The sequence below is a fragment of the Periophthalmus magnuspinnatus genome, chromosome 6 (genome assembly GCF_009829125.3).
Source record: "Periophthalmus magnuspinnatus isolate fPerMag1 chromosome 6, fPerMag1.2.pri, whole genome shotgun sequence".
NCBI classification, from domain to species: domain Eukaryota; kingdom Metazoa; phylum Chordata; class Actinopteri; order Gobiiformes; family Gobiidae; genus Periophthalmus; species Periophthalmus magnuspinnatus.
Window position 1 is genome coordinate 9,753,923 of NC_047131.1, and position 23,685 is coordinate 9,777,607.

The 23,685-nt window shown below is 39.1% G+C and overlaps 1 protein-coding gene across 1 annotated transcript; it reads right to left on the reverse strand.

Annotated features, from left to right (window-relative positions):
- Positions 1–2,062: 2,062 nt before the first annotated feature.
- Positions 2,063–22,561, reverse strand: tbc1d15 (TBC1 domain family, member 15). The gene is made up of 18 exons (XM_033968747.2): positions 22,439–22,561; positions 18,683–18,784; positions 18,498–18,572; positions 16,953–17,094; positions 16,284–16,491; positions 13,520–13,622; positions 12,151–12,285; positions 12,000–12,059; positions 11,616–11,744; positions 11,175–11,278; positions 10,578–10,672; positions 9,726–9,842; positions 8,597–8,697; positions 7,751–7,850; positions 7,065–7,162; positions 6,716–6,832; positions 6,544–6,630; positions 2,063–5,780 (listed from the first exon to the last, which is right to left on the reverse strand). Exons 1-18 carry the CDS (start codon positions 22,460–22,462, stop codon positions 5,628–5,630), a joined length of 1,950 nt encoding a protein of 649 aa, XP_033824638.1. The 5' UTR covers positions 22,463–22,561; the 3' UTR covers positions 2,063–5,627.
- Between the last annotated feature and the right edge of the window lie 1,124 nt (positions 22,562–23,685).

Here is a 23,685-nt window from a genome sequence, read left to right on the forward strand (position 1 = left end):
AGCAGAGGAGAGGTGGGCTTATATCTGAGAGAGAGAGAGAAAAGAGGGGGGGTAAAGAGAAGGATGAACAGAGATATGAAAGAGAGAGAGAGAGAGAGAGAGAGAAGGGGTAAAGACTGGGATAAACAGTAAACAGAAATATAAAACAGAGAGAGAGAATGAAAGAGGGGGTAAAGACAGGGTAAACAGAGCCAAAGGTGCTGAATCCCACATTACACTAATGTAAATTGACCAAATAAGAGTCAGGTTTGTGGAGAAGCGAACCCGCTCACAACAAGGACTTAAACTGTGGAAAGTTATTTTTCCATTTGAATTATAAAATGTGAAATCAAATCTATATGTATTTGACATGTTTACAGTTTAATGTATCCTGTTTGATTTTCATTATATATTTTTTTTTCTGAATGTGACTCATATCTTTATCTGTCCTGCATCTGTCCTGCATTTTGTCCCCTCCTCGCTGTCCAAACTCAGCGTCTCAAGTCATGTTTTCCTTCCCGGTGACGGACAGGTGGCGGTGGCTTTATTAAACCTGAACGATCGTCCCGCGATAACTCTCCCGCTCCGCGCGCGCGTTATCAGCGCCAAACCTGGGCTCCAATTTCCTGTGAGTCCGGAAATGAAAGCGGCTCGGCTCGCCCCGTCTGTGGTGTCCGTGGAGCGCGGTTATGAGCTGATCCGTTTAGGTGATATTCGTGCGCCTTTACGCATGACGCACGGGGAGGCCAGACTTCAAACGCGCCAAACACGCGCTCCGCTGACGTCAATCACCGGTTAAAAGAACACAGTGACATTTAGAGAGGCGGGAAGAGGGAAGTGTGACATTTTACACATTTATGAATGAAATATGAATACAACTAATTAAAAACTACTTAAAAATAACCGGCAAGCAAATCAGTTGGACGAATGTTGTAATTAAAACATTTCATATTTGACTAGAGTGATTTGAAATGCGCAATTTAAAGGGCACATATTGCACTATTATTATTATTTATTTATTTTTATCTCTGTTCTAATGTTGTTTCCTCATCACAAACAGACCTGGAGTTGTGTTTTGTTTCATTCATACAAACAAACCCTGCATATTTAGGTTGAGTTCTTCTCTCACACTGAAAACACTCTGTTCCACCTTGTGATGTCATGCGGTAATACAGGAAGTGCTCCACTGTGTTTTTAAACTCCACACACCTTCACTAGAATCATTTGAATGATACTCCCTACTGAACTATAGGTAAAAGGACTGAAAACTACGACTCGATGACATCACACGGTGGAACAGAACATTTTGAGCTTTGGAGATGTTTTTTGTGGAGGTAACAGAGTTAGAACATGGACAGTAATATAGGACAGTTCTTAACTGTCCTATATTATTATAGGAGATAAATAGTATTGGTAAAATGGTGAACAATAAGTTAAGGGGGAATATGTAACTTTTCTGATCGAGTGTCGGCCACCACATTGCTCGTCTCCATGGAGGTACCGCTTTGCTTAGAATGTTCCATAGTATGGGATTAAACGCATCTTCTTGCAAGGGGTTTGTGTTGCCAAAGAAACCCCAACCGAACATGCTGTGGGTTGGTGGCCGAAAAACCACCAACCCACAGCATGGCATTAAACATATCTTGCATTTATTCAATTACAGGTGTTTTTTATCGCAAAGTCAAGTCTAGAGGGGCGTGACTGACAGGTGGAGTAGCCAATCAGAGACACGCGTGGTCCGTCTGCATCAAAACAGATACAGCTGCTCATGAGAAAAAAAAAGGGAAAAAATATCACAAGGTACTGATAAACATGACAGATTTGTGCAGAATCAATAAGAGAAGAAGTAAACTCTGAGGTCAGGGAAAGGTGATTTTGTTCAAAATGATGTGTGACCAATGAGCTCCTTCATTTCACATGCATCACTGAAATGAACAAAGCTGATTGGACGATCACGTTTGGTTCTGGGTGGAGACCCGATGGAGGGAGTGAGGACCAGATCAGTCTGGACTTACCGTGTGGCTTCAGATGGTTTGGCTGTAAAAACTCTTCTAAAACCCAAACTGACGACTTTACAAAGCCATTTATTTATTGACAAAATCATGAACTTTATTGACCCGGATGTTTAAATATCACAGCACTTCCTCTTTCACCAACGCAAATGATCTCTTCAAAATAAAAGCATGAATGTACAGGTAATACATGACAAGTTTGAACACTCTCTCATTCAATGTGTGTGTGTGTTTTTTTTAAACTACTTTCTATGTTTAATATACACACAGAAGACATCAAATATATGAAGTAACGTATATGCAATTGTGCAGTAAAGTAAAAAAAAGGTTAAATAACTAATAAATGTTTCAACAAAATAAAGGGTGGTTACTTTTAGGTTTTTTTCTTCACTACATGCTTCCATATATCTTACTTCATATATCTGATGTCTTCTGTGTGTATTTACTGTAGACAGTAGTAAACAAAACAAAAACAAAAAACACTGAATAAGAGGGCGTGTCCAAACCTTTGCCTGGTCATGTAAATATGGCCAAAATAGACTTTTTAAAATAGCTTAGTTTAAATGGAACACATTTTAAATATATGTGGACAAAACATTGAGGAGACACAAACTGCAAAACTCATGTTGTTTTGGCTGAAAAGTTAAATAAAATAAAAAAAAAAAAACCAAAGGAGCCTATTCTTCAAGTTGGTTTTAGACAATGCCCAGAACTGTTTGGTGATGGGTTCAAATTGTTTAGTGAGGAGGCTGCTAGTTCAGAGAAGCAGACTGGAGCAGACGAGAGCAGACGAGAACAGACGAGAGCAGACGAGAGCAGACGGGAGCAGACGAGAGCAGACGGGAGCAGACGAGAGCAGACGGGAGCAGACGAGAGCAGACGAGAGCAGACGGGAGCAGACGGGAGCAGACGAGAGCACACAAGAGCAGACGGGAGCAGACGAGAGCAGACGGGAGCAGACGAGAGCAGACGAGAGCAGACGGGAGCAGACGAGAGCACACGAGAGCACACAAGAGCAGACGGGAGCAGACTTCCTTCTTAAGGAGATTCACACATTTTTTAGAGACAAAATTTTACTTCTGCTGTCCAGGATTTGTGTATTCTGAATCACCAAAATCACAATGTCTCTAAATGAAATCCCTGTGTTTCCATGGGGTCTTATTCTGTGTAAAAGCTGCTGACCCTGTAGATCAGATCACAGCTTCTCAGAAAAATCGCATTCGGATATTTTTCCAAAATTGTTCAGTACAACCTCTGGCTCTGAAAAAGGTAGTGTGTAACTTTTCTGGTCAAGGATCTGCCTCTCTGTTTTTTGGTTTATTTTGCAGTAAAAACACCTGTAACTAAATAAATGCAAGCTAGATATATTTAATGCCATACTGTGGAGCATTCCAGTCAGAGCAATAACAATCTCCATGGAAACAGGCAGGTAGTGGACTCCTCACCTGAAAAGTTACACAGTAGCTTCTGTCTGCTTCTCATATCTTGCAACCTGTATTGCCAATTCCCATTTTTTGTTAATATTTTGTAACTAACAGCTCCATAGTTTAATCAGATAAATGAAAGAACAAACATTTGAATGAATCTGGAACCACAACCTTTTTGTGATTAATACTGAAATAATTATTGTTCAGACTCAAAACATTTATATTTGAACTCAAGAAAAAGCAGTCTCCACTAGAGTGAAAGAAAAAATAAAGATCAGATTAATTAAAGTGAAACCAGCCAGCATTTTGTCTGTGGAAAAGCGACAGATTGTGATTGTGTTATGAGCAAAGAGAGAAGTACTGTTTGTGTTGTATCTTAAAGGGCCCATTACCAGTACTCTATTCTCTGATCTATGTTCTAATGTTGTTTCCTCATCACAAACGGGTCTGGAGTTGTGTTTTGTTTCATTCACACGTTTAACACACAAACCCTGCATATTTTGGCTGAGTTCTTCTCTCAAACAGAAAACACTCTGTTCCACCTTGTGATGTCATGTGGTAATACAGGAAGTGCTCCACTGTGTTTTTAAACTCCATAAACACTTTCACTGGGATCATTTGGATAATTTCAGCCCTGGAATTGCCACTCTCCTGAACTAAAGCTAAAAGGAGCTGTTAACTTGAAAATGACCACTTCATGACATCACAAAGTGGAAAAGAACATTTTGAGCATTGGAGATGTAACAGACTAACTGTAATAAAGAGTTACTGAAACATGTGTGAATGAAACAAAACACAACTCCAGGTCTGTTTTTGAGGAGGGAACAGCTTTATCACATGACTTAAAGCTCTCAAGAGTAAATTTTGCATAATATAGGACCTTTAAAGCGGCACTACGCAACTTTTCTAGGGGTGCCAGTTGGCCCAAGTTACAGATCAGCTGTAGACTAGTGTGGAATATTTCAAGCAAAGCAATAACATCTCCATGGAGACGAGCACCACCAGAAAAGTGACTTAATGCACCTTTATTATTTCTTTTATTAAATTAGGAAAACATTTTTTTCTGTAATTCTTGTATTTTACTCCTTTTGTTTGCGCTCATAACCCAATGCTTGTTTTAAAAGGGAACGACATAACCTTATCTCTTTGGCGTCTCGGTCTCACTGCCTGGAGAATAACATTTAGACTCAATATGTATCGTGAGTAGTTTTTATTTGTTTGCACGAGCAGCAAACATTTTGAAGGGTTTGCAAACTTTTGAGGAGAAGAGGGTTGAATAATTAACATCTATGACTTATGTTTAATGAGGGGGTATTTTACTTTTATGGGGTTTCACTTTTGTTTCTGACGCTCAGCTAACCATAATCAGAGTTCGAACAGACTCCAGGAGACGGCTCTAAATTACTCAAAGTCAAATTTCCAGAATACCCCCTCTTTAAGTGTATGTGATGTTCATGTTTTATTGGTTCATTTAGAAAACTGCTTCCGGGAATTATCCTGCTTCAGGGTTTTTGAGTCAGAGGCGTAAAGGCGTAAAGTAGTTTCAATATTTATTTAGCACTTGATCAGGGGAGTGGACCGAGGGGGAAGCAAAGGGGTCTGTTGTCTTGGGCCCCATGGTCTAAGGGGTGAAGAATTGGACCCCCTTCCTATTAATCTATATTAAAGAGGGCCCCATGTGAGGTTTCTTTTCCTGGGCCCCTGAATTTCTGTTGATGGGCCTGCACTTAAGCTAAGATTAAACGTGGACTGAAGCAAACTTAACCCTTTAATCGGTATTGTAAAAATGTAGACCTGGTTTAGGCCTGTTTGAGTTCTGATTTAGTCCTAGTTTAGTCCATTTATTGTCCTGGTTCAGTCCTGGTTCAGTCCTGGTTCAGTCCTGGTTCAGTCCTGGTTCAGTCCTGGTTCAGTCCTGGTTCAGTCCTGGTCCTGTCCTGGTCCTGTCCTGGTCCTGTCCTGGTTCAGTCCTGGTTCAGTCCATTCGCAGCTGATTCCATCTCAGTCTCACGATATAGGCTGTTAAAAACGGTATTACAAGATTGCAGTTTTTAAAATGTCAAAGGTTATATTGTTCCCCTTTATTTAAACAAACGAAAAGTCTAAATGATCAGGATAAAGAAGGAATGACAACTCAGTGAAGACGAAATGAGAGATTACAAAAATAGTCTTCTTTCTGTACACTGCCCTCTGCTGTGGGAAGGGGGCGTTAGGAGACCAGGGCAGGGGCCTCTGTTAAATGTCCATGTCCATTGGAGCACGTGTCCGCTCGCTGTGAGGCTCTGTGAGGATCACGAGGGTCGCGGGGGTCGCGGGGGTCAGAGGTGAAACCCAGGATCGAACTCACGGAACGGGGCAAGTCCTGCAGAAAAGAAAGAAAACATGATTTGTGAATGAGCAGTACAGTGCATGAAAGATTAATCATATTCAAATTGTAAACCACAATCATTTAAAGGTATAATATGTAACTTTTCTGGTGTAGGGTCTGCCACTTGTCTCCAAGGAGATGTTATTGCATGCCCTAGAATGCTTCACAATATGGCATTAAACTTATCCCGCATGTCTGTATTGCTAAAGAATACCATTTGTACTGTGAGTGGGATCACCTCTCCGAAGATCTGATTTGTAACTTGGCCCAAACTACAGGTACAACTGAATTTTTCTACAGAGAAAGGACATTCGAATATCCAAATAAATGCAACATTCTCTGGGGGGTGATGCTAACTGGAGGCACTGCTATGTCTGAGGCTTTGTTAGACTTTACTCTGAGTTTTTTCACACAATCATAGCTGGAACTACAAGAGATGAGCTGATTGTGCTGTTAAACAAGTCCTTCTTAAATAACATTAGTCAGTCTCAAGCTAGCTAGTTTTTCAGTTAGAAAATTCCTAAACAGGACCATGACGCTAATATTGTTCTCAGACTCTTGAAAAAGTGCGGTTTAAATCCATTTTTTATTTTTTCTCGAGTTTTCAGACCATCTAAAAACTTATCAGCCAGTTTGCTCATGTGCGCATTGTGTCACTCCACCATAGATGTACACGTAGAACACCCCCAGCACAATGTCAATGCATGTATCAGTATTGAGCAGCCCTGTAATAGTAGTATCAGTTCCTCTTCTTTACCTTGCAGCTCTTGATCTGGAGACAGATGCCTTCAGCTTTGTGTAAAATCTCTTCTATGTCCAGCTTCATCGACAGCTCGTTGATGTGCTACAGAGAGTGGACTCGGGATTAAACATGTCTCCAATTTACAGTTTATAATCCTACATTAAGTTATCACAAAAATGTGCTGTACTTTGAGGATCTCGTTGAAGCCGTAGTTTTCCTCCATGATCTTCTGTTTCTCGGAGTCTAAAATGGCGCAGCACACGAGCAGGTGAAAGTTCTCACACGGGAGCTCTGTCCACATCACCTGCAGACACGCACACACACAAAACAAACCTATTATTTTAAAGGTTCACTGTGTAACTCTTCTGGTAGAGGATCTGCCACCTGCTTTTCTGCTGGAGACAAGTTTAATGCCATACTTTAGAACATTCCAGACAAAGCAATAACATCTCTATGGAGAAAAACAGGCAGCCTCATTCACACAATAAACACAGAATACACATTATAAACATTATAAACTGTAAACGGTGACTGACCTCCCAGAGTCTGAGGACGTCCTGGAAGCTGAGCTCTCGTTTGAAGCGGATCAAGAGCCATCGAAAACAGAAATACAGGAAACCAGAGTCCTGAGATTCTGTGGAGAGAGACAGAGGAGAGACAGCAGAGAGAGAGAGAGACATCAGAGGGAGACACGTGAAGCAACAAGGGATGAAGCATTTACCATATGCTCTTGATGACAGTTTACTGATGGGGTTGACATGACAACAACAACACTCTCTGCCTATAGTTTAACACTGAGCTGGAGTAAGAATACTGTGGTAGAATTTGTCTTTTACTCATTTACCAAAACATTGTGAACTCAGCTGTAAATTTACTATACGATTTATTATACTGTAAAAGCAACACTTTTTAGTGCAGCCAATCAGAGCGCTGTTTCTGGGTTGATGAGAAATAAACGTCTTTAATATTAGATACAGACAGCTTGCTGTGGCCTCATTTTGTCACAAACAGTGAATTGTACATTGAGAAAAAAGTCTCTGCCCTCCATCTGAAACAGGGATTTTGACTGAAATCCCCAACTCACAATCACAAATGAACATTTTTGCTGAATATTAGACCTACAGTTTCACTATATTAATCCTGTGGTTCACCATGTCACTTTTAACCCCCTCCTGAGCCCCCCTCCCTGTCTCATGTCTGATCTGTAACAGTGATTTTGTACCGAGGTAGTTCCAGAAGGCGAGATCGAGCAGCCGCAGCAGAGAGCCGAGCTGCACCAGCTGAGTCTTCATGCCCTGCATCTGCTCCTCAAAGTTCTGATGCTGAAACACAAACACAAAGACATTAGAATACACACTGTGCAGGAAAGAAAGGCTCTAGGGCTGGGAAAATTAGCACAATAACACACTGCATTCTTATTTCCCTTTAATCAAATCAGTTAAAAACCTCCTGCATATATGTGCACATTTACACCACCGTGTGTTGACTCCATCCCTCAGTGTCACCCAAAGCTCTTCATAGTGCATTACTTATTCACTTCACAATCGGTGGTGGCAACATCCTACTCTAACCACAGCTGCCCTGGGGCACGCTGACAGAAGTGAGGCTGCCAACTGCCCACTTCCCACCAACATGCACCACATTCATACTAGGCAATGTGGAAGAAATGCCTTGTCTAAGGACACAATGTCAGTTTTTGCACTTGGCACCCCATCGTGGCCCCATGGTATTCTCAGCGGTCTCCCATCCAAGTAGTAACCCTTAGTACCCTTAGTACTTGGATGGGAGGCCCTGGATGGGATCTCTTAGCTTCTGAGATCTACTGAGGTCAGGCTTTGGCAAGTCTGTTTGGGTTTTGACAGTTTCAGACCAAAATTAACCCCGTTTGAACTAAAAAAAAAAAGCTAAAAAATGGTCTAAGGGAGGTAGAAAACCACATAAACAGGAATCAAACCCAGTGAACCTTTGGCTGTGAGGTAGGAGTACTAACCACTGTGCCACTGCCAGTGTTCTGTTTATAAGCCCCATTATGTTTAAACATAATAAATAAGTTTAACAGTTGGCTCACCATCTGGTCCATGTAAAAGGCAAAGCACCAGAAAGCATCCACCTCGTTCTCCATCACATAGAGGATGGGAGACAGCAGGTCACTCATGCCCTGAACGTAACCTGGAAACAATCAAATTAAATACACTTTGGTCATAACTGTAAAGAACATGTTAAAATCAAAGAGACTTAAGAGCTGAGAGGAACAGATACTTTTATATAAGAATTAAGCTTCCTATTCAATCCCCAATGTCCTAGAAATAACTTAAGAGGCATAAATGACTGTATAAATGTCCCAAATTAAACACAATTGAGTCTTGTGAGCTTTATGTCATGTTATGTTTCCTCCTCATAAACAGACCTGGAGTTGTGTTTTGTTTCATTCACACATGTTTGACATGTTTGAGTAACTCTTTATTATTAGTCTGTCACATCTCTAAAGCTCAAAATGCTCTGTTCCACTTTGTGATGTCATGAAGGGGTAGTTTTCAAATTAACAGCTCCTTTTACCTTTAGTTCAACAGAGATTGGCAAGTCCAGGCCTGAAATCATCCAAATGAATCTAGTGAAGGTGTGTGGAGTTTAAAAACACATTGGAGCACATGATGACATCACAACATGGTTTGGTTCAAAGGTCATTTGTGTGTTAAACATGTGTGAATGAAACAAAACAACTTTGGGTCTGTCTGTGATGAGGAAACAACAGTAGAGAGATCAGAAAATAGTGTAATATGAGCCCTTTAAGATAAAGTGCACTGTGTAACTTTTCTGGTGGAAGATCTGCTACCTGCTTGTCTCCATGGAGATGTGACTGCTTCGCCTGGAAAGTTCCCAGTATAGGATTAAACGAAGACAAGCAGGTAACACCACAAGAACAAGTTACAGGTCAGATCTGTGGAGAGGCGAGCCTGCTTCACAGTAAGAAAGTATGTTTTTCAAGGTACTTTTGAGCAATAAAAAATGCTTAAAAATAGGTTTAATTCCATGCTGTGTAAATTTCAATAACTCTAATATCTCCATAGAGACAAGTAGGTAGCACGCCCCCACCAGAAACGTTACACAGTGCACCACAGTATAAACAAAACCCATAGGAAACACTGTAAAAAACAAAAATAGAATATGTATAAAGTAAAGTGATTGCAGCTTCTCACCCAAGTCGAAGTCGTACATGCAGTAGGTCATGAGGATATCGTTGAGCAGAACTAAACCTGGATTATCAATGCCTTCGTAAAATCGGTTTGTTCGATCTGTGCGGTTCACGTCCTTCTCTGAAAATAAACAACAACAAAAAAAACAAAAATTATATTATTATGTTATATTTTTGTTATTATACTAACCAGACAGGTTAGTATAATGTCCTATGTGTGGTGTTATCTGTATATTTGTTTTTCGGTGTTGCACTTTGGTCAGATGTGGTTGTTTTAAATGTGCGATAGGAATAAACTTGAAATCAATAGAATAAATGATTAGTAGTGTTGAAGTAGTGAAAGTGGAACAGTGGCCCAAGGTACAGTTAAACACTCTGGTTATAAATAAGGCCAGTACTGATATCTGTCTATCTGTCTTATCACCATTATTTGTTGAATACGATATTTTAAAATTTTGCCAAGTTTAAATCAGCTCTATTGTGTTTGCGTCTGCTCTATAACAGTGTTATCCCTCAGTCGTCCAGGTCTGATCCATAAAATTTGTCAACTGGACAAAAAGTTGTAGGAGTGAAGACGTTCCATTGCTCCTTCATGTCGCTTCTTCAGTTCTGGTCAGATTGCTTGTGGACATCTATCTGAAGGGAGGAGCACTACACTGAAACTAAAAACACCTATTGTTTACGGTTTCTGTTTGTAGGCTAGGTCTATTGAGCTACACTAGGTCTGTTCTATAGTTATAATCTCTGACACCAGTAGATCATTATGTTATAATTTGGACAGTTTAAATCACAATATTTATTTTAAATGAATTAATAAAAGAAACAAGTCCGCTGAGAATCAGATGTAACTCCTCACCGATCAGACTGCGATAGTCCCTGAGCCGGGAGTTTCGTCTCTCCTGCTCCTCACTCACAGACTTCCACTGGAGCTTCATCCGGAAATACTCGTCTCTGTGAACAAAGGGACGACAACCACAATTTGACCTGAGGAAGAGGCACTTATGGAAACATCATATTAAATGCACTTTGGGAGTAAGTGTGTAGGCTTGTTTTGTTTTCTATGTTCACTGTAGTAGCTTAGCATGCTAGCACCAGTGATGTTTACATACACACACTTCTTACGATGCCACACACAAACCTTTAAACATCGAGGTGGCTAATCAGCTGCATGCTAACAAGCTACATGCTAACTAATATCCATAACACGGTTGTTTTACGTCCAAAAAAGCTGATTAAAATGCAGGATTCTGCCAAATGTTTTAACAACTTTGAAGTTTATAAAGTATCAGAAAGATTTTAAATACAATTCAAGGTCTTAAAAAAGAAAAATGAATGCGAAAAATTAATGGGAAAGTTGGTTCCAGAGCAGCTGGCATCATTGGTGAGCTCCATTGGTAGTCAGTTGTGTATGTTTTTGGGATAGATTTGTTGAAAAATAAGATGTGGTCATTACGTTTTGCTCCTCTGCAGGGCCTTCCTTTCCTCCACTGTGCTGTTCCACGGAAAATATCCCAATAAAAACTTCCAGGCTTCTTTCCTCACAGCGTGACACAGACCCTGGACACAAACAGGACCATTAGCTGCACCACAACACTGCCCTGTGATTGGCCACATCCACTAGTGAAATTAACTAAAAAAAAACATGAATTCTGATGAGTTTGTGAACTTCAAATTTACACAAGAATTCATTTTGCGATGAAAGCAAACATGTGTGTAGTTCACTGTTTAAAGCGCATTACAGATTAGACCAGTCATTTCTCTAAAACATCATTAAAAAACCCATTTTATGCTATTTTATGTGGGCACTGTCCCACTAAACCAAGTCAGAACTAGAAAAATCTGAATATGAATCTGTTAAATGTCCAGCAGTAGTATTAGTGCAGTGGATTCTTACCCCTTTAAAAATGGCTTCTTTAAGCTGTGGCACTCTCTGCACTCTCCCCTCCGGATCCTGGTGCTTGGTCCACTCCTCCACAGACACTGGCTCTCTCCTGGACACAGCTGGACGAGGGCCCAGGTCAATCTAAGGGAAAACAGAAGAATGTATACCCAAACTAGATGAGGACTAAACCAGGACCATATATGAGAACTAAAATGGACTCAAACCTGGACCAAACCAGAACAAATGTGTAAAATTTGACTAAATCACAGATAGAGTAGTTCTTAATATTGATTAACTCAACGGAGGACACAACAAACTAAAAAAGTAAACTAATTCTCAAACTTTGTTCACTCAGATTAATAAAACTATAAGGAAAACATCTCGTCTCTGTCTCACCCTGGTGATGACCTCAAAGCCGGGCTCCTCCTGCTGGTTTATGTCTAATCCTGGGATCACCTGTAAAACAGACAATCTCATTTACACAATACTATAGAAAGAATAAATAAAGGCTAAAAAATAATAAAATAAATAACTAAATAAATCTGACCTCCCCAAGCAAATCTGCCATTTCCTCCGGGGGGCGCTGTGTATGCTCTTCTGTCCCTCTCAGTGCATCGAACAGGTAGTTGGTCACTTTAGAAAAACCGCCCAAAGTCGTCACGTAAGGATCCTTTTTTAATTTCTGTAAAAGCAAAAATATTATTCATTTAAAGCAGCCCTATTGTGCTTGTGGCTCTCTATAGTTATAATCTCTGACACCCGTGGATCATTACATTATAATTTGCATATTTTAAATCACAATATTCATCTAAAACGACTTAATAAAAGAAACAAGTCCGCTGACTTCTGTGATAGAAAACTGCGGTGCCCAATGGGAGCTGCCATCGCCGTAAATGTCATTACAACAAAGCACGACAAAACTTTTTAATATCGATACTGATCAAATGGCGATCTAGTTTAGATATTAGTTTTAGTATCAATTAGTGTCTGATTTTCAAAACCTTTGACAACACTACTGCTCATCCTATTATTCCACAGTATAGCATTAAAGCTGTCCATCTTACATTTATTCAGGTATTTCTTAGGTAAGAAATCCCTTTAGAAGCATGCATTCTGAAGTGTCAGTCATCTGCTCATTTCCATGGAGTTTCATTTAATACTGTACTTGACCCATCCTTCAGTGTCTCTGGGTTAAACCTGTCAGGAGCAGTGGGACCCATCTCCAGATCTTGGTTTAATCTTAGTCAGGACTACCTCAGCTGGTGGACTAGTCTATTGGCTGTATTAATGCAGCATCACAGTATCATACAATCTCTAGTTATACTGGATGGAAATATGTGCTATCCCTTTACAAAAAAAAATTTAATCTCACCATAAAGAACTTATTTAGCTGGAACTACAACAGGTGAGCTGACTTAGACTGTTAAACAAGTCCTTCTCAAATAACATTACACAAGCTAGCTAGCATTAGCCAGCAGTTTTTCACTTAGTCACTCTCACCTTTTTGTTCAAATCAAACTCCTAAACAGGACCATGAACGCTTGTATTGATCGCAAAAATGTGATGAAATGAAAATGTGCTGTTTAAATACATTTTTTAGACAATCCTAAATCTTAGGGGCTTGTTTGCTAATGTGTGCATTTTGTCACCATGGTAACTTCTAAACATTCCGTCATACACATACATGTAGAAGATCCCAAGCATGATGTCAATGCAAAGTATTAATAGTTTAATCTGAGCTGGAGACAGGTCAGATCCTCAGGTGGAGTTCTTTGTGTAACAGACTGCAGATGTGTGGACCTGGTTTATGGTTAATATCTGTGTAATTACCAGGTCTATTCACATGAAACAAAAACTGACACACAGTTCAGCGTCTCCTCTCTGTTTAATTAAACAAAAGTCTGCTATGTGCTCACATTAACGAGACTGTAGTTGTTGTCGTCCAGCAGGTTTTCAAAGGACTGGGACAAGGCTCTGTTGGGCGTGCTCACCACGAGGCAGGACGCATCATCTACAGATCTGAAAAGACAAAATAAGAGTCAAGAGATTACGATTTCTAATTCACAAAAAAGATTATAGAAATATTTTGAACTGAGTTGCAATAAAGATTAAAGGTCCATTATTATGCTATTTTCTAATGTTTCCTCATCACAAACATTGTGTTTTGTATCATTCACACATGTTTAACACACAAATCCTGCATATTTAGGCAGAGTTCTTCTTCCATGTGGTAATACAGGAAGTGCTCCACTGTGTTTTTAAACTCCATTCACCTTCACTAGAATCATTTGGATGATTTCAACCTTGGAATTGCCAATCTCTAATGAACTAAAGGTAAAAGGAGCTGTTAATATGAAAACTACCACTTCATGACATCACAAGGTTTAACATTTTGAGCTTTGGAGACAGACTGTGACAGACTGTGACAGACTAATAATAAAGTGTTACTCAAACATGTGTGAATGAAACAAAACACAACTCCAGGTTTGTTTTTGAGGAAGTAACAACATTATAAAATGGCTTAATGATCACAAGATTCAATTTTGTGTAACATAGGACCTTTAACGTAGAAAGTTTGTCTGCAAACTTGCAGCTGATGTCATCCACATTCCCTGGGGGTGTGATGCTAACAGTTGGCACTATTATGTTTGAAGTTCTGTTAGACTTTAATCTAAGCTTTATTTTATCACAATATGACCACAAAGAATCGACTTGAACTACAACAGGTGGATTTGTGTTGTTAAACAAGTTCCCCTCAAATAACATTACAGTCAGAAGCTAGCTAGCATTAGCCAACACTTTTTCAGTTTTTCACTTTTTGTTGAAAACCAAACTCCTAAACAGGACCGTGAATGTTCGGACTGATCACAGGAGTTTTCAGACGATCTTAAAACCTTTTGCTAAGAAAACTACATGTTAATGCATGTATTGTGTCACTATGGTAACTGCCCTGGTAACACCCCAGAGTGATGTCACAGCAAATTATCAATACTACACTAAACTGTGTTTTGAACGAATCTTTAGCCCACTGTAATCTCCTGTATGATCCAAACCATGACTCAGCTCACACAAAATCTGTCCCTCCCATTCATCTCTTCACACTCACACAAAAGTAAACACACGGGGACACACACAAACACATCTCTGAACCCTTAAATCAGCACGTTTCATTACTAACCAAGAGATAAGAAATTTAATATCAGTTATCGCAGCGAGGTAGGGCCAGCAGCCGAGCGACGCACAAAACCAAGGTGTGGCCGTCCTGTTTCCAATGCATGTAAATAAAACATTAGCATATAAATTACTTTTGGAAACAGAATAAATATTAAAATCTATGAAGACGTTTGAAACTTTGAACTTTGATAGAAAAATGCTGATTCTTATGTAGCGTGTTTGTCAGCGATTTTTAGAAAGGTGGAGGTGGTTTACATGCAAATTTCAGTAAGAAGGATGTTGAACAAATACAGGGTCACACAGTCTCCTACTGATATTAACACTGGACTAGGGTTGGCAAAAGTATCAAATATCTGATACTAATTGATACAAAAACTTGTATCGAAACTAGATACTCATTTGAGAAGGAAAAAGCTACAGGACAGAAATTAACTTTTCCTGAACAGCTTTAGAATGATCTAGAGCTGTATCAGAACAAGTAAAAGACCACATAGACTAGTATACACCCATAGACCACTATGGAATATACTACTATGTAACTAAAACTGGACACCACCAACACTCACACACACCACCGTCATACACAACATGTGTAAAATGTTTTGACCTATGACCCAACAACAGTACTGACTCACGTGGGGTCCAAACCTCTAACATGGCAAAGATTTGATGCCGTAGGTTCCTTACTGTTTTGTCCCGGGAGTATGTCTGATGGACACAGACTTGTCTAGTGCAATACTTCATCAATACGGCATAAAGCAAAGCATTTATTAATAATAAACTAAACATAGGCTGTGTCCGAGTGTCTACACTATTCCAACAGGGGGCACTATTTAAGGGTCATGCCATTTTTAGTGGTGTCTGAAAAACCAAGGAGTGAAAAAGTAGTGCACTCAAATTTCCCACAATGCACCCTGAAAAGTAGTGGGCATCAGTGATCACTAGAGCAATCAAAATAGAGCACAATGTATTGTGAGAGTTGGAAAAACAGCTGACAGTTTTTAAGCACTGGTTTTTCAAACCGTTGTTCCTGATTATGAATAAAACGCTCTTAAATAAACTGTTGCTCTGTAGAATTGCTAGCGTTAGCCACTTACCTTAGCCCAAGCTGTTACAAGAGCAATAATTTCTACATATCAAGATTAAAAAAATGAATAATCCAGTCCATTTATGTGAGATCCAGGTTGACAAACACTTGAATGATTATTATTAGTCCATAAAGACTCATCCCAGTCCAATCTGATCATTATTTATGACAGATATCAAGTTTTATCAGTTTAGCCTTTAGACTTTTTTCACCCAGACGCCAGAGTCACATGGCCTGAAAGTAGTGATCTGTGTGTCTGAATCACTCTGTGAATGAGGATCTATTGAGTCCACTAAAGCGTGCATGGCTGTGGAGCGAATAAGGGGCTAGGGGGGGTCATTTGAACTCAGCCATACACATATTGTAGCACTTATTTTGGTCAGTACGGCCTGCCCCTTACCCCAGCCATCTTTACTCACTCGCTAAGCAGGGCGTATCTCCTGACCGCGTCCAGGAACTCAGTACTGCCGCCCTGGTGAAAGTGCAGTGCCGGGAGACAGGACGAAGAGTCTTTTAATTTGAAAATCAGGAAACTCCATCCTTCCTGTTTTACTGTGACAGAGCGCAGTTCCCGGAGACTGAAGCTGAAGGCCCAGCGGCTGCGCTCATGACTGTGGTGCAGAGAGCCTGACCAGAGACAAGAGAGAAGACAGTATGTTTGAAATGTATTGGGTTAAGCATTTACTTTAATTCTTTTTCTAATAAGATGTGTTGAAACTTCCAAAATATTTCTTTTTCTGTTACATTTCTTCTACATAGAGCAATAATAAAACATAAAACACATTCCACTTTGCTGGTTAATCGTTTTCCCTGCGCATTTTCCAGTGGCTGGCAGTGATTTCTGTCTGATTATGGTCTCTGATTATTAACATCAAATTGTGCAGTTTGCATGTCCTTAAAGTAATTTTAGAGGTCTAGAAAACAGACCAGTCAGATTTTGGTGACCTTGGAACCACAGCAATTGATCTATTTACAGAACAAAATGTTATCCCTCCTCCATGTATTTGAAATAGACCCCCGATTCCTCTGCATGTGTCTTAAGACGTAGCCTCCTCATCATGCTTGTAGGTGCCTGTGTTGATCTGTACCGTCTCCGTTGGACCCATTGGAGCAGGGCCTCTTCCTGAAGCTCACGGCGTTGATCATGTCCCACTCGGTCTCATAGCTGTGCTGAGTCTCCAACACTCTCTCCCCTGGACTGTGGGCCCACTCCACCACCGAGCTCGAGTCCTGACCACAACACACAGTTAGGGCTGCGAGATTAATTGCAATCAAAATCACAAATTGAATGGATGCATTTAGCAAATCACAAAGGCTGCAGCTTTTGCAAGTACCATAATTTCCTTCACAAACAGTAAAATCTCATGTTTTATTCTGTATAAATACTGCCAATCCTGTAGTTTAAATCTGTACAAACATGTTCTGAAATGTGATTCTTGTTTTAGTTTGTCAGTTCAGGTTTCAGTCTTTTAGTCAGTTCTTCTGGATGAGTTTAACATATGAATTTTGAATAGAATTTAATTATTAAAACATAAAACACAAATCTAATCATAATGCTTATCAAAAAAGTACAACTAGATATTTTTTCCAAATTGTTCAGCCCTACACACAATATACTAATATAATAATAGAATAATATTAATACTATTATAGACTTAAGTAAAAAAAATCAGACCAAACAAGCAAACAAATAAACACTTAAATAGTAAACACATGAATACACAAATAAAATGCTTTGTTAACAGAACGTTCAAATGATATGGATGGAGTCGACTGTAGGTGAAGTCAGGTCATAATGACAAACAATTGCCAGGTTAGTTTTTATTAAAAAAGATGGAAAAATACTTTTTTTCTAGCCTCAAAATTGTATTTTCATTTTGTTAAACGTATGATTTGTGGTGATGGAATAAAACATTTTTAGTAAAGATCAAAAAGTATTGTACCTATTATAGGTAATTATTTCTGTAACATATTTTCCAAAACGTAAAAAACAAGATTTTGTTTTCATCAATGTTCATAAAAATCTTCTATTAAATAAACAGATACAATAAAACTCAATCGTAAAAGTGTTTAAACGAGGCTCTGATGTCACATGTGTGCGAACAGTTTTCATTCGTCTAAACCAACTTGAAGTTTCATATTCTGTGACATTCTGTGGTTAATCCCCTTGAATCACATTAGGTTCCACTTCACTTTTGCCTCAAGCCGCCTCCATTCTAGAATTTAAAATATTTTGTTCACAAACTTAGTGTGTAGATTTATTCAAAGTAAATACACAGTAGAGACACATCATGACACTAGATGATGTTCAACACATTGTCTTGAGTAAAGAAAACACCATCTTTACTTGAGATAAAAACTGTGACGTCAGCTTTTGCCTTCACCTGTTTGAGGTGGTGGATCAGGATCAGCTCATAGGTCATGATCACCTCATGGTTAGGCTTCATACATTTTTGTGCTTTATTCTTGTAATGAGGAAATGAAACTTAAGAAAGGAGCTATTTACCTAAAGTTTGGTGCAGTAAATGTCTCTGGAGTTTCATACTGTATCTCGGTTCATTGACCTTCAAAAATAAACTGAACTAACACAGCTGCATGTTTTTTTTAAGAATTTAAATAAAATGTTGACAAACCTTTCCAGCACAGAGCATGTTTGAGGGGTCCACGGTGTCCTCCAGAGGCTTGTACTCCACAAGGATTTCACCATCCTGGAAATATATGAAATATAACATTAAACATCCTCTGCTACATCTGACCTTCTCCTCTGCATCCTCTACATCCTCTGTTCCATCTGACCCATCTAAAAACATAGTTTTACCTTATCCACAAGTCGAAGTGAACCAGAGATGAGTAAGTCTGGGTCAATGCCGTCGTCATCACTGCTTGGGTGAATAAACACTCCCTCATGCTCAAATATCACCTGGAAAACAAAGGAATAAGAAGAAACAATCAAACAACAACATCCAGTTACTTCTAAAATTGTTGAATATTTAGCTGAATATTTAGTAGCGATTAGCCATCACTGTTATTAGGGCTGAAATACAAATAATACAATACACTTAAGTCACTTCAACTGTTATATACAGTTAAAACCAGATGTTTACATACACTATATAAAAAGACACATATGTTTTTTTCCCTCACTGTCTGACATGAAATCAGACTAAACTTTTGCCGTTTTAGGACAGTTAGGATTACCAAAATTATTTCTATTTGCTAAATGCCAGAATAATGGCTTTCTTCAAAGTCAGAGGTTTACTTACAGTAAGATTACTATGACTGAAACACACTGCTTCTTTGTGTAACATCATGGGAAAGTCCAAAGAAATCACTCAAGATATCAGGAAGAGAAATGTGGACTTGTACAAGACTGGTGATTATCCACAGTGAAACAAGTACTGTACCGACATGGCCTGAAAGAAGCAATTACTCCAAAAGAAACATTAAAAAGTCAGTTACAGTTTGCAAATGCACACAGTGACAAAGACCTTAAGTTTTGGAGACATGTCCTGTGGTCTTATGAAACTAAAACTGAACTGTTCGGCCATAATGAGCATTGTTATGTTTAGAGGAAAAAGAAGGAAGCTTGCAAGCCTAACAACACCATCTCAAATGTGAAATATGGGGGTGGCAGCATCATGTTGTGGGGTTGTTTTGCCGCAGGAGGAACTGGTGCACTTCACAAAGTAGATGGCATCATGAGGAAAGAACATTATGCGGAAATACTGAAGCAACATCTCAAGACATCAGCCAGGAAGTTAAAGCCTGGGCTCAAATGAGTCTCCCAAATGGACAAAGACGCGAAGCATACTGCCAAACTGGTTACAAAGTGGCTTAAGGATAACAGAGTCAATGTTTTGTATTGGCCATCACAAAGCCCTGATCTCAATCCTATACAAAATTTTTGGGCTGACCTGAAAAAGTGAAATGCATGTAAACTTCTGACTCTAAAGAAAGTAATAGAAAAAAAAAAATTAAAAAAAAAATCTTTCTCTCATTATTCTGGCATTTAGGAAATAAAAATAGACATAATTTTGCCAATTGAAATTGAACTAAAACACAAAAATTTCAGTCTGATTTCATGTCAGACAGTGAGGGGAAAAAAGCATATGGTCTTTTTATATAGTGTATGTAAACTTCTGGTTTCAAATGTATTCTTGTCCATATTCTGCTTTGTTCATAACCACAGTCAGAGACACTTACAAATGTACAAATGTTTTGGAGGCCTTATAGACTTAATCTCTTTTTTAAAGATATATCGTACAATTTATCCTGATGTATTTTTATGCCGTTCTTGACCTTCACATTGCAACACTGTAATTTCACCTTTGTGGGACAAATAAAGGTCAAGCATGCGCACACGCACTTTTTTTTTTTTTAAACCACCTTCATGGTGGTCAAAGCACTTTACATCCAGGAACCACTCACACACGCATTCATACACCAGTGTACACATACACTGGAGTCAAGGTGGATCTTGTCCAAGGACAGCACCCACATTCATCTGTGGGAGCTGAAATCGCACTACCAACCAATGATGTGTATGTTGAGTGGGATTCAAACTGCCAACCTTCAAATCAGTGAAAAAACACTCTAACAAACCTCAGACAGTAGCTCAGTTATCTTATCTTGAAAGGGTACGGTTGGTAATCTTAATAATTCATGATAATTCAGATCTTATAATACAAGGTAGTTAGTGAATTGTGGCCCCACACATTGTTATCAGCCCAACATGTAATGCCCCTGTTCAGACTGTAATAACAGAAAATGTGACTAAGTGAAAAAGCATTATTATAGTACTGGGTGATAGGTTGGCATTAGTTCCCACAGATGATTACTGTCATTATGTCCTTGGCCAAGACACTTCGACTACCTCACCTCCAGTGTCTGTGTACGCTGGTGTATGAATGTGTGTGTGAATGGGTGAGGGGTTCCTTGATGTAAAGCGCTTTGGACGTTGGACTCAGACGTGAACTTTAACACCACATCATTTCAATAACATCTGCAGCTTTTTACCATCTAAAAATATTGCAAAAATCAAAGGTATACTGTCAAAACCAGACTTGGAGAGACTTATCCATGCATTTGTCTCTAGTAGATTACACTACTGTAACGGCCTGCTCACTGGCCTCTCCAAATGAACATTCAGACAGTTGTAGTGCATCCAGAACACTGCTGCTCGGGTCCTGACTAGAACTAGGAAGTACGAGCACATAAGTCCTGTGCTCAGGTCTCTGCACTGGCTTCCTGTAGCTCAGAGAAGAGACTTTAAAGCAGCTCTGCTTGTGTAGAAGTCTCTCCATGGTCTATTGCCATATGAACCATGTCACAGTCTGAGGACCTCAGGGACCGGCCTCCTGGTGCCCAGAGTCAGGACTAAACATGGGCAATCAGCATTTCAGTTTTATGCAGCTAAAACTTGGAACAATCTTCCTGAAGATGTGAGACAGGCCTCTACTAAAACCAGGCTCAAAACAGTTCTGTTTAGCTGTGTGTATGACTGAGAGGTTTTTATTCTGTACTTTTCTCCTTTAATGTTAATTTTATGATGATTACTTGCAATTATTTATCTTTTGGTTTGTTGTATTGTGATTTTAATGTCTTTTTTATTCTGTAGAGCGCGTTGAATTGCCTTATGTACGAACTGTGCTATACAAATAAACTTGCCTTGCTTTTGAGTGCATTGAAGGTGTAAAGCGCTATATAAAAATGTGACCATTAACCATTTTAAATATAATATAAAAATGTTATCATTTAATAGTGCAGTCCTCTATCAGTTGTCACGTACGTTTATTCCTTCCTCGTCATCACAAATGTCTGAGCTAAGCTCGAGGACACAGCTCCATAGTTGATATCTGAGAGGTGAAACTAAAAGTGAAGCTAAAATAGTTTCTTAATGAATTTCAGTGATATTTGAGAAGTTGATTTAGCAATTACTATAAGTACTAAAACGTTTACTTTGATGGGGGTAAAATAAAAGGCCGTTAATCTCGTCTAAAACAATATAAACCCAACTATGTCATGTTTCCTCCTCTTGTCATGGTTAGCATCTTAGCAAGAGGAAGGGTCTAATTTTCAACACACGTAAATGTTTTTCAGCTCCTGCAAAGTGTAAAATACAGGGTTTACTCACAAATATTGTTTTAAAGTCCTTTAACACGACAGATTTAGTACAGAAGTGAGTTATGAGGCAATACACGTTTGGATGTAGTCAAACTAGCGCCGACGTCAAGAAGCGAAACGACTTTAAAAAACAAACTTCATCTGACTAACGATACGTGTATTTAATGAAGAAAGTGTGGTGAATATTACAAGGCAAATAGTTCGCATGAAGGATAATATACAGGGTAAAAAGGAGGCGTGTTTTACAATGGGGTGACACCGTTGTAAGCAGGTGACAGCAGCTAAGCTAACATGTGCTAAACCTGCTAAACCAGGCTTTAAGTTCAGCATAGTGCGTTCACGGATCACAAAATGTACTCTCTCGGGTCCGGTAGTGCTGTATAGGTCTGATCCAGTGAGAAAAACGGAATAAAAAGGCCGCGGAGTGCTGATTTTAGATGTTTTTTTTTACCTGGTGAAGAGAGTCCGACGCCATGTTGGCACCTCGCTCTGGTGACGACGTAGCTCACGTGATTTTCCAAAACAACACATCAGCCCCACTGCGCAGGCGCGAGGTAGAGCTTCGGAATTTATGCATTATTTTTATTTATTTTTGTTTTTGTTCTTACTGGCAATATTTTACTTATTAAAAGTCCTGTATTATGCTCAATTGACTCTTGTGAGTTTCAGGCCATGTGATAATGCTGTTACCTCCTCAAAAACATACCTGGAGTTATGTTTTGTTTCTCTCACATGCTTGAGTAACCGTTTACTATTAGTTTGTCTGGATCTCCAAAGCTCAAAATGCTCTGTTTCACCTGGTGATGACATGAAGCAGTAGTTTTGAAGTTAACAGCTTTTACTTTTAGTTCATTAGAGATTGGCAACTAAAACTATCCAAATGATTCTAGTGAAGGTGTATGGAGATTAAAATAAAAGTGAAGCCAGCGGCAGGTCCAGGCCAAACTGACTGAGGTTGCATTTGTGTTTCAAAGGGGTGCAAAGTCGATATTGTACCATTAAGTGTCATTAAGCCTATTTGTCCCGTATCAAACATGGGCGCAAATCTTTACAAATAAAGTGGCAATACACCCTTTTGCACCTTTAGACCCCGGCCTGAATGAATGAATGAATGAATAAATAAATAAGCCTAAAAATGTAGGGTTTGTGTGTTAAACATGTGTGAATGAAACACAACTCCAGGTCTGTTTGTGATGAGGAAACCTTATAACAGGTCAGAAAACAGGGTAATATGGGCCCGTTAATTCAGACTATTTTTCAATATTATTAAATTACAAAGAAAATGTAATAGTACAGGAATATAACATAGGCTAAGGCTACTTGTGTTTTTTGTTTAAAGCCATAGCATTGGGAAATACATAATACATAAATAAACCCACTCGTTTTATAGGCCCATTTCTGTGAGTCCTGTGTGGATCGGTGCTTTTCAATTTGTAACCAGCAGATGGCAATGAAGCATCGCAAAAAAAACCAAAAACAAAACAACGTTATGCTGGATTCAGTCCACTTAAGCAGAGGCGGTAATTGTACTCAAGTAAGAGTAACGTTTCTTCAAAATAATATTACTCAAACAAAAGTATAAAGTAGTGGCCCAAGAAATTACTCAAGTAAGAGTAAAAAAGTATTTTGGACAAATAATACTCAAGTAAGAGAATACTTAAGGTCCGAGCTCTTGCATGACCTGCTTTATTAATTTCT

Coding starts and splice junctions, on each gene's coding strand:
- tbc1d15 (XM_033968747.2), bottom strand. CDS start 22,462: ATGGCGTCGGACTCTCTTCACCAG. Junction 16,492..16,952: donor CAATGGGTCCAACGGAGACG/GTACAGATCAAC, acceptor GTCTCTGGTCAG/GCTCTCTGCACCACAGTCAT. Junction 6,833..7,064: donor ACGTCCTCAGACTCTGGGAG/GTCAGTCACCGT, acceptor GCGTGTCTGCAG/GTGATGTGGACAGAGCTCCC.